The sequence below is a fragment of the Pholis gunnellus genome, assembly GCF_910591455.1.
Source record: "Pholis gunnellus genome assembly, chromosome: 5".
Classification (NCBI taxonomy): domain Eukaryota; kingdom Metazoa; phylum Chordata; class Actinopteri; order Perciformes; family Pholidae; genus Pholis; species Pholis gunnellus.
In genome coordinates, this window is record NC_136531.1 from 16,658,235 (window position 1) to 16,669,336 (window position 11,102).

The 11,102-nt window shown below is 39.8% G+C and overlaps 2 protein-coding genes across 2 annotated transcripts; both read left to right on the forward strand.

Moving 5' to 3' along the window:
* The first annotated feature begins 762 nt into the window (after positions 1 to 762).
* On the forward strand, positions 763 to 6,855 carry LOC306695748 (keratin, type I cytoskeletal 19-like). Its single transcript, XM_079159072.1, has 9 exons — positions 763 to 1,176; positions 2,806 to 2,934; positions 3,243 to 3,325; positions 3,771 to 3,927; positions 4,046 to 4,207; positions 4,397 to 4,522; positions 5,193 to 5,449; positions 5,541 to 5,608; positions 5,726 to 6,855. The coding sequence occupies exons 1-9, from the start codon at positions 841 to 843 to the stop codon at positions 5,830 to 5,832; spliced, it is 1,425 nt and encodes a 474-aa protein (XP_079015198.1). The 5' UTR covers positions 763 to 840; the 3' UTR covers positions 5,833 to 6,855.
* A 140-nt stretch (positions 6,856 to 6,995) lies between these two features.
* On the forward strand, positions 6,996 to 10,513 carry LOC306695752 (glucose-6-phosphate 1-dehydrogenase-like). The gene is made up of 5 exons (XM_079159076.1): positions 6,996 to 7,681; positions 7,775 to 7,942; positions 8,038 to 8,273; positions 8,424 to 8,500; positions 8,702 to 10,513. Exons 3-5 carry the CDS (start codon positions 8,196 to 8,198, stop codon positions 8,796 to 8,798), a joined length of 252 nt encoding a protein of 83 aa, XP_079015202.1. The 5' UTR covers positions 6,996 to 7,681; positions 7,775 to 7,942; positions 8,038 to 8,195; the 3' UTR covers positions 8,799 to 10,513.
* The last annotated feature ends 589 nt before the right edge of the window (positions 10,514 to 11,102 follow it).

The following is an 11,102-nucleotide window of genomic DNA, read 5'->3' on the forward strand; positions in this document are numbered from 1 at the left end:
AGAATTTTAATTATCATCGCGTGTTAGATAAGCAATATGAAAAAGGTGTGACAGTATTGTTTGTGTGATTGTGCATGGGTGTGTTTTGTATTTCGGGCGTTGAGTTCACAGCCATTCAAAATGAATTCATAAGAATCATCTAACCCCATTAACTTGTTTCTCCACTCCCTTCTTAGAAAGCTTCTTAGGAAAATAAATAAATATGGATCTGGTCCAGGTAGCTGCAGAGAGTGGGTGGCTGTTATGAAACTTGTTGTGCTTGATGATTGTGCGCTTGGCACCCTTGTTGTTCATGCAGCTTGCAGGATGTCTGAGGACAGCTGTGCACACTCTTACAGTAGTTGCAAAGCAGTAGGCAAACTGCAAAAAAACATATATTAATGTTAATACTGCTCCTGTTAGAGTTGCTAAGAAGATCTATGAAGTAGCACATTTGCAATTTGTCAAAAATATTTCTGAATCCTTCAAAGGAATAATTGAGGTTGTGTACATTGTTAGAAATGCCTGAGCAGACGTTCTGCTTCAGCTTAATTATAACTGACATTGAAAGAAAAACATTCTCTTCATGCCTTATCGGTCTGGTTATCAGTTACATCTATTAAGTTGCCTAACTTGATTTTCAACCTGTCTTTTACATTGTAAAAATGCTAGTGAACACACCTATTAGGGCTAAACATAATGTCATTATCTGCATTCCACACATTGTTGTGGCAGAGGACCAGTCTGTCTCCTTCCCGCAGAGTCCTATAAAAATGTCCACTTGTCTCAGGCAGAGGTACACCTCGGAGACTCTCCAGCTCGGCTCATCACCTCCAGGCCATCTCACCTCCACCTCTCATCATGTCTGTCACCCACAGACACGGCAGCTTCAGCTCCCGCAGCGCCAGCTCTCGCAGCACCCGCATCTCCCGCAGCATCTCCAGCAGCAGCAGCGCTGTCGGCATGAGCAGAGAGATGCTGCACGCCGGAGGAGGCCAGAGCAGAATGTCGATCGCCGGTCAGTCCTGGGGCCGCGCGCCCAGCGTGTACGGGGGCGCGGGAGGTTTCGGGACCCGCATCTCGGAGTCAGTCTTCTCCTCCGGGTCGATGAACTCGTACGGCGCGACCGCCGTGATCAACAACGAGAAGTTGACCATGCAGAACCTCAACGACCGCTTGGCCACCTACCTGGATAAGGTAAGACTTGATGATGATTTACAAATTGCAGCACAATCCTCTGAATCTTTATTAGATCTATACGGTGATTATAGAAAATGTTGTTTGTGTTTCATCTGCACGTGCAAATACATTTAATGGGGTTTGGAGCTGCTGCCTGATGAACACATTATGATCTGTCCAAACACACACACACAAACACACACACACACACACACACACCCACACACACACACACACACACACACACCCACACACACACACACACACACACAGGTCAGGGACATTAAAACAGGTTTTGATTGCTGTAACAAATCCTTCTGTTCACACTGGCCTTTAATGCACTTTCAATGTAATTGATGAGGGACACAATCCACAGTCCTTATTCTGTGCATAAGTATATTGCAGTATATCTGAAGTTGATATTCAGATTTAGACAATTTACTAACCTCATATTTGCTTCAGATAATCTAGAATGTTCAAATCTCAATATATATGTCCTTGTTGTATTCATTTTGCTGGATGAAGACTTGGCTTTCATTGTCTCTCATCACTGCTCAATATCAGTCCATGGTGTTTGTGTTTAGTCAACTCAAATTGATCGAATCCAATTTATCATAAATGTAGGGGGGCTCTGGACATTTGGTTGCAGTGGTGGAAAGAAACTATAAGTATTACTGTAACTCAAGTACTGACTGTACTTTATTACAACACAACAGGAACAAAATAATCCAAGCTACATTTTTTTCAGCAATTGATTATGGTGACATTTTATATATGAATGCAAATTCATCTTCTTTGTGAATGTTGGATCATTTCAGCACTGAATGTATGCTCTAACACTGAATGAAAGTTCTTTGACTGATACATTTAGCTGGTTTTGTTTTAAGTCTTTTGTCTCTTTAATGTGACATTTTTAATGTGTTTTTTGTCTTTTAAATCGGTTATTTGTGTTTTTATTTGGTGAAACTTTTACATTGCCATTTTGGCCATTTTAAAAGAGATTACAAATCTCAGCGGGATTATTCTGGTTAAAAATGTTTTAAATAAACAAATAAATAAAAGGCTGTGAGCATGCGTGTTTCACATTTATCCCATGTGACTACAATTTAGATGCAAACTTTATACTCTACTTTTTTTTTATTTGATAGGCAGATTATTAAAAAGCTATGATGAGTCTAAAAAAAGTAAATAAAGTAGACATTAATACATAGTCTACCTTTACTTATAAACTCCATATTTACCAGCTACATTAAAACGCTTCTTACATGCATCAGTGAGTTATAATACATAGTGACAGGAAGCTTTCTTCTGCATAAAAAGTACATTAGAAGTACACTTATACCTTTGATACTTTAAGTACATTCTGCTGATTATACTTACTTTAATAAGTAAATAATTAAGTAAAAGATTTGTACATTTCTTCCATTAAATATTTCATGATGAAAATAAATGTGATTGGCACAATATTTTAGTTTGGGTAGAAATAAATTTGGCCTGTATAGATTCACCTTAAAAAAGTAATTAGCTTCCAATCGCCACCCAGGAGTTACGAACCAGAACTAAAGCGTTTTATGAATTTACATGTCTGTCATCTGTCACGTGTCATCTGTGATTGCACGATGTGTCACCCTCCGGTTGTGTGTGCAGGTGCGCTCGCTGGAGACAGCCAACAGCAAGCTGGAAATGCAGATCAGAGTGTTCGTTGAGAAGAAATCACCTTCTGTCTCCAAAGACTTCACCGGCTACTTCGCCACCATCACTCAACTACGAGCTCAGGTACCGCTTACATTTTACAGAAATTATGTAACAAAGAACACTGTTCTACAACGCCATAAACTACAAACACAGCACCAGCATGAGTGTGGTGTCCAAACAAGGATCGATTACCAAAGCAGGCAACCAACAATTTATGCACATGCTTTAGAGACACATAAACACTTGTAACTTAATCACCTATTGTGGCTTTCAGTCAAAACCACTGAAATATACAGTGTTATGTTTTAGTCTATTGTGTAAAAATGACACGTAATGTACTGATGTGTATGAATGAAATAGACACACATTTTCCTTTTCTTCCCATTTAGATGATGCAGGGATATTTAGACAATCAACGTGTCATCCTGCAGGTTGACAATGCTCAACTGGCTCTAGATGACTTTAAACAAAAGTAGGTTTACCCTCCTCTGTTGCTTCATGCCAAAATCCTCATGCACCCTCTAATAATTTCATTTGGATGTACGTCAAATAAATTTGAAGACCGTTTTGTCAGTTCAGTCTGTGGCTTTTTGAAAAAAGTGAAACAATTGTATTTATTTGTTTATTCTATGTGGTTGGAATAACATTGTAGGGCTCTGCAATATGGAGAAAATCTAAAGTCACGTTAATTTGGGCAAATACCTCAATATTAAAATCTTTGGGTTGGCTATTGGTGCCTTTACAAAATATTTACACTATGAGATTTCTGATAAATTATCATCAGTAATGTGGACATAATGACTAAGCAAAAGCAAATAATAGAACAATAGAACACTCTGGTTAATGCATTAATGCTGTAATGCAGCATTTAAAACTCATTTTATTTAAATACAACTACACGTGGCTTTGTTCTTCAGGTATGAGATGGAGCTGAGCTTGCGTACGATGGCGGAGAACGACGTATTTCGTTTCAAAGAGATTAGGGACGGACTGACTCTTACTGTCAGTGACCTGGAGATGCAGATAGAAGGTCTGAGAGAGGAGCTGGTGTTCATGAAGACCACACAACAGGAGGTGAGATCCACCTGACTTTTAATGATGACTTTTCATGTGCAATGGTGCCATCTGTTGGTCGAGGCAGCCACGACTCACACACCAGTAAGGGCAAGAGATAAACGTGTCCATATTGCAGGAGCTGCATCATCTGAGGATCAAGCAGGATGGCAACATTAATGTAGAGGTGGACGCCGGAAAGTCTTCTGATCTGGCTCTGGTCCTCCAGGAGATGAGGGAGCAGTATGAAGCTGTGGTGGTGAAGAACCAGAAGGAGCTCGAGAAATGGTTCCAGTCTAAGGTGAGACGGCAGAGCAAGATGCCTGAAAATGTAGAAACTATGATGATAAAAAGATCATGTCATGGGATTTATTATATTTTTATACGTGTGTGTGCGTGTGTGTGTGTGTGTGTGTGTGTGTGTGTGTGTGTGTGTGTGTGTGTGTGTGTGTGTGTGTGTGTGTGTGTGTGTGTGTGTGTGTAAAAAAAGGTGGATACTCTCAAGATGCAAATTACGACATCTTCACAAGAGGTGACGACAGTTTCCACAGAGCTGTCAGAGCTGAAGAGGACCTACCAGAATTTGGAGATAAGCCATCAAAGCATCTCCACATCGGTAGGCCAGAGCAAAATGCAAAAACACACTTTCACTGCGCAGGTCGGTGCACGGTTATCTGATAGCTCTTAGATTAAAGGGTGGGTTTGCATTTTTCCAAGTCTGTCCTAAAACAACACTCACATGTCCGTATTTACATTGAAACCATCTGCGCTTGCTGTTTTTATTCCTCCTGTTCATAATGGGCATTTCAAGATCCTTTCCTACCGCTCTTCTAATGTAAGTGATGGGGTGCTGTGCAAAACTAATGTTTACCTGAAGTGAATAAAAGGCTTCAGCAGTCTGGATCAGTGGGGATTCAGACTGAAAACAGTCCTGTGTTAAAACAATACAGGGGGCTGTGTTAGTGGGGGCATGCTGTTGAAAACAATGAAATTTGATCCAGCAAGTCCGGTTGGAGTAATATATTTCATGTTTAAAGGCTCATCAGACTCCAAAACCCTGCACAATGGACTGTAATAGTCACAGACAGGATTTTACAACTTCCCGTGGGAACTATTTTATCTTTCGACACAAGGACAGCGAAGTAAACAGTAGAAATACTGCGTTCATGTTCTTAAGTAATCTACCAGGAATGTGCGCTTGCATGTATTTGACTGGAAAGTGCTTTAATTAAGTATTGCGCAGATACATCACGAAACTGTAGTAATAATTCCCGTCGGTTCTGCAGTTTCAGTGTTTCAAGCAGAATATGGAAGAAGTGAACGGTCGATACAGCGTTCAGCTCAGCCAGCTGCAGCTGAACATCAACACAATGGAGACTGACCTGCAGCAGCTGAGAGTCTCTATGGAGCAGCAGCAAACTGAGTACAAACTGCTGCTGGACATCAAGATGAGGCTGGAGATGGAGATCGCTGAGTACAGGAGGCTGCTGGAAGGGGAGCTGCATGAGAGGCAGCTGAATATGAACACATATGAAGAAACGAAGTGAGTGTTTTGTTTCTTTAAAGTGAAAGCAACAGGCCAACAGATAAATCAATAAAATATGTTTTGAAATAATGCTTCCCTCTCTCCACAGGTCTATGGTCATCACCAAGGTTGTGAAAGAGGAAAAGGTGGAAAAGGTGGAAAAGGTGGTAGTGGAAGGTACGAATCCCAATCGTGAATGAAACCAACTTTCTGATCTTGTAACAGTGTTATCGACTCAGGCTTGTTGTTGACTGTAGTGTCATGATGCATTATGTTTGTTCTCCACCTCTGCAGAGCGTAAACCCCACATCGAGAGGAGAGTGAGGGTCATCACGGAAAAGTTTGTTGATGGAAAGGTGGTCTCCTCCGAAGTTGACGTCCAAATGCAGGACATTCAGTAACACCTTCGTTCACTTCTGCTCGTTCACTTCTGCGGTCACAAAACTTTTTACTTACTCAGACAATACTTGCTTAATGAATGACTCACTAGAGTCAGCGGTTAAATTGTAATTTAAATTTTTCCTTTGCCTTTTTTTCCTTTTCTTTTTATTGCAATGATATAGCAAAGTTGCAGCAAGTGATGATCTTTCCTTCACGGATGCTTACTCCGTTGTGAGACCTAAAAATGATTAAAAAGCTCGAAAGCAAAGATGACGATGCGTTTGATCACAAACATGTATTTGAATACAGAAACGTTGATTATAGTTTGAAGATGGGTCTTTCATTGACAAAAATTCAACTTTTTGTATGATATCCAAATAATAAAGGAGTTGTAAAAGGGTTAAAAGATTCAAGCAAGTTTTAGGCCATGTAAAGAAAATGATAAAAAGTAAATAATGTTTTAATGTCCTCTCAAGTGAATTTGTAGGCTTTTGACAAAAAACGACTATTAATATATATAACCCTAAAAGCTTAATGAGAAAATGAACGTCCTTCATCTAAACATGTAATTATTCTGATGAAGTTTGTACCATAATTCTTTAATTTAAAAGATTCAGAAAACTAAATAATAAAATAATGTTGAGGTTCACAATAAAGCGCTGTTGCTGCTGCGTTTGATCTTGAATCACCCAGAGAACCGGATGTGTAGAGGGCAGAAAGGAGCACCTAGTGACAAGTGTCGGTGCTCAAGTAAAAAGTAACTTTACGCCAAAGAGTAAATTGTACAAGTGGTACTGCGTTCTGGAAAGTACCGGCCCACTTCAAGCTATATCAGTGATTCACATTTAGAAAGAAAAGATGTTAAAGTAGTTTACAACTGTCTGTTTATTATTATATGACAGCTAAATAATTACCAGTGAAAAATGTTAACTATTAAAAATATTCATACGCCTGTTAGGGATGATTGTCACCTCTTTGTCACTATTGTTTATGAGCCAATCAGCACCTTATTAACCAGAACCTAAAATAAAATGTTGAACATATTTGTGACTTTGTTTGCTTTATTGATCAGCTTCAGTAGTTTAAATCACAATTTAAAAAGATACCAGTACTTCTACTTTATATTCACCAAAACACCAAAGATGTGTATTTATACTGTATATATTCATTCAGAAAAGCCAATACAGTCAACTTCATTTAGATTATTTATTTGATTCAAATTAGCCAGCACCAGGTGAAAAACCCACACGGATATGAAAGCAAATCACTGTCAAAATGTTCTTTAAGTACATCTTGCTGATTGTAACATAATTGAGGTTTTGAATGCAGGCCTTTTACTCGTTGTGGATTGTTTCAGCAGTATGATATTAGTACTTTTACTGCAGTGAAGGATCTGAATAATTTTTCGGCCAGTAATTACTTGTCAGTGATTTTCAGTTTGGGAACTCACTTGGCAAACAGTTAATAAACAAACAGGGGTTAGGGTTAGGGGCTCCAGATCCTTGAGCGGCAGTATGAGCAAGAATTTGGACCCAGTCAAGGATCTATCTGGAGCCAAGGTTAGGAACCACTGTTTGTATACTAACTGTTTGCCAAGTGAGTTCCCAAACTGACAAGTAATTAGTGGATGAAAAATTATTCAGATCCTTCACTGCAGTAAAAGTACTAATACCATACTGATGAAACGATCCATGACGAGTAAAGGTCCTGCATACAAAGCCTTCGTCTATTATGGTATAATCAGCAACATGGCGTGGGTAGCAGAGTGTCTCCGGGCCCGACGGTCGGCGTGGTGCTTAAAGAAAGGGAGGGTGAAGGCCATGGAGAAAACCAGCTTCCACCAGCTCTGATGATGTCAGGGATGAAAAGGTAAAAAATCGTCTCTCAACACTTCCTCAGACACTACTGCAAATATGGAGAGATATGTTATGATTCATGTTTCTCTTGTGTTCCTTCTCGTAGGTGAAGGTGCTGAAGTGCATCGCTCCGGTGTCCATATCTGATGTGGTGCTGGGTCAGAATGTGGGGAATCCAGAGGGGGAGGGAGACGTTATCTCGATGATCCCACAATTCCTAAAGGATCCACTCAGGCCACTGCTGTACTTTATGTGCACAACGAACGCTGGGACGGTAAACACACCGTGGCCTTTTAAAAGAAATAAAAAATCCCACCGATGTCTCCCATGCTCTTTCATAAGGCTTCGGCGTTGTGTTTCGCTCCTCAGGTGTTCCTTTCATCCTTCGCTGTGGAAAAGCACTGAATGAGAGGAAAGCTGAGGTGCGTCAGCAGTTCACAGATGTACCAGGGGACATTTTTGGAAATCAGCGTCGCGGGAATGAGCCCGTGGTGCGTGTGCAGCCCAACAAGGCCGTCTACGCCAAGATGATGAGCAAGAAGCCTGGTGTCTACTTCAGCCCTGAGGAAACTGAGCTGGACCTCACCTACAAGAGTAGATACAAGGCATGTTCAAGTTGATTTGTTTAGGCATAGAGCAAGTGATTTATATAGCGATTACAAAGAAAGTAGCTATCTGTATCACGTCTTCAATTTCTTAGCCGAATGTTTTTTAATTAAAAAAGAAACCATTTAAAATGTGTGTCTTGTTTCCAGGACGTGAAGCTTCCAGACGCTTATGAACGTCTCATCCTGGACGTCTTCTGTGGGAGTCAGATGCACTTTGTACGCAGGTGTGTCTTTGTTTTTCACTAGTGTTGTCTCATGTTACTACTTGTAAACTAAACCTGTCAGTAAACCTACCAGTTCTTCGCACTAGATGGCGACATAGTGCATCTTTTCTCTGCCTCAGCAAAAAGGGAAACTTGTTAAAATCGTACATACAGCTATGATGTAATGTCCTCCACCGCATGCTGACTTGTTTGTCTTTGCAGTGATGAACTAAGGGAAGCATGGAGGATCTTCACACCTCTTCTTCATCACATAGACAGAGAGAAGCCCAAACCTATTTCTTACAAATATGGAAGGTAGGAAATGTTGTTCACTACGCCCTCAAATGGGAAAGGAGTTGAATACAGTGTTGATAGGGTGTAATTTCACTCCTGACCACCAGGTGTCACCTTTGTCTTTGCCTCTAAAAGTGAAGTCCTTTCTCAACCTTAGTAGATTGCACAATCTTGTTTTTCTTAAGTGAAAACAGATTGTTGCTGCACAAGACACATTTAGAAACGCGATTATTACAGGACAATAAATAATAGTCCACAAATAGCACGAAATCACGGGACAATATTGATGCCGTGTTGTACATTATAGGAAAAAATGATCATGTATTAATACAATTTTAACAGAACCATGCAGAGAAGAAAAGCTTTTTTTTTAAAGTGTAGATTTGGTTCTATGAGGTTATCTAGTCACATGAGTCACCAAAGGCTTCTTCATTTGGGTGGAGTTGAATCAAGCAGAGACTTCCAAACTTCGTTCACCTGTCACTGTCTGTGGAGTTAATCTGTTGGTTAAAATGACTCAGTGTTAACAAATTCCTCCTTTTCACTGCTTTTGTGCTGCAATGTATGACCACATTATGATCGTGTTGTTTCTGCAGCTCTGTTCAGCACAGCTGCAAGTTTGGGCAAAGAAAGCTGGATTCAGTTGCCTTACTGTCTAGACCCTACAATTAAAATGATTCTGCATGACTAGACTTCAGAACTAAATCATTAAAAAACAAACACAATGCACCAGTGCTGGACAGATGAAACTCCCATCAAACGTACATACAGAAAGTCCCGTTGAAAATTGAAATCCTGACGATAAATTTGTTCTCCTGTTGTCAAACGCCTAATTGTCGAAGTAAAAAGTTGCCATACGGGGTGAACAAATTCCCTGCACATGTCCTTTTTGCTGTTGTACTAACAGCTAAATAAAATTATCTTTAATATTATCAAAAATAATTAAGTGCCTAATTTTGTGCACATGGGCTCTTCATTCAGTTTATTTGACTGACAGTATCAAAGAGACAATAAAAAGTATAGGTATTTTGGCTATGTCCGGAAATAGTACAGTTTTGGGGAAATGTCCATATGGTTATAGTCCAAATTCTGGGCTATGACATACCTAAGTCATGTATGTTTCTCTACTTTGGTAACATGACAGCAGACACTGTGTTAAGAGAAGACGGGTATCTGCTGAAAATTTTGCGAACGGCTTGTAAGAAAGCTATCACGAAGAGATGGCACAAGGCAGAACCACCATCACAAGATGAATGGCTGAAAATTGTGAATGAAATATATGATATGGAACTATTAACTCATAGAATAAGAACTGAAGTGGAGCGATGTCGTGAGAAGTGGGAGAAATGGACGATGTTTACATGTCAACGATAACATAATCTGAATACCTCACAGGAGTTATTATGTTTTTGAAAAGACAGAGCAATCCAGATCCTTTTTTATTGTTATTTATGTATTTTTCTTTTTTTTTTTTTTTGTGTATGTGTTGTCTCTCTGTGGTGAAAAGGCAAAAAATAAAGTGTGAAAAAAAAAGTATAGGTTACTTTTATTTCTATTAAAGACAGAAAAAAGTATTCTTCTTAGTTCTGAGTACTGTTGTAAATTTCCAGAACTCTCAGTGCATCTGAACATCAGGGGTGTTGCAGGAAGTAATGTTGTAAAGGGTGCGGCTGATACTGGCAGGTCATCGCAGGATGCAACAGAAACCAGTCTGGGCCTGAAATAAAGTAAACATAAGGACAGAGGAACATTGTTAAAAGACACATACGGTGAGTCATCGCAGCGTTCATTCTCTCTACAATATGAGATAGAAAGGAAGATGTTGTTTTACGTTGGTTCCTATGTGAGAGTTACACACACAGGTAAAAGCACTCATGTCACAGCACGTTTTGAGTATAGTGCTCCTGTTTCCACTACATACAAGCTGCAGTTATTTGTGTCAGAGAAAGACTTCGTACTCAGACTTGAATGGGCCTTCTGCATTCTGAAAAGTCACTCCCGTTCACATGAAAGGCGGATGGGGTGTGTGACCTACTAAATGTGTCAAAGAGACTTATTGTTGTGTTTTTTTGGCAGAAGCCCTGCAGGTTGAAGTGCAAGAACTCCCGCACATACATTGCATAGCAGATTGTCACCCACTAGATACAGGGCATGCAAATTAGTCTGCAGTGAGGTTTGAATACAGTTTAATTTATCTTCTGACAATCAGAAAAGTCCTTTTAGTGAAGGCAGAATACACCAGTTTTCATGAGTATCTCAACTATAAGCATACACACCTCATTTGTATTTTGCTTCACACGACAGCCACAGACACACCTTGCCTCACCGC

Bases quoted from the DNA above. Each gene is read 5' to 3' on its own strand.
- LOC306695748 (XM_079159072.1), top strand. From the start codon at position 841: ATGTCTGTCACCCACAGACACGGCAGCTTCAGCTCCCGCAGCGCCAGC. The intron at 2,935-3,242 runs GTACCGCTTACA...CTTCCCATTTAG, and splicing joins TCACTCAACTACGAGCTCAG to ATGATGCAGGGATATTTAGA. The intron at 5,609-5,725 runs GTACGAATCCCA...CCACCTCTGCAG, and splicing joins GGAAAAGGTGGTAGTGGAAG to AGCGTAAACCCCACATCGAG.
- LOC306695752 (XM_079159076.1), top strand. From the start codon at position 8,196: ATGATGAGCAAGAAGCCTGGTGTCTACTTCAGCCCTGAGGAAACTGAG. The intron at 8,274-8,423 runs GCATGTTCAAGT...TCTTGTTTCCAG, and splicing joins CCTACAAGAGTAGATACAAG to GACGTGAAGCTTCCAGACGC. The intron at 8,501-8,701 runs GTGTGTCTTTGT...TTGTCTTTGCAG, and splicing joins CAGATGCACTTTGTACGCAG to TGATGAACTAAGGGAAGCAT.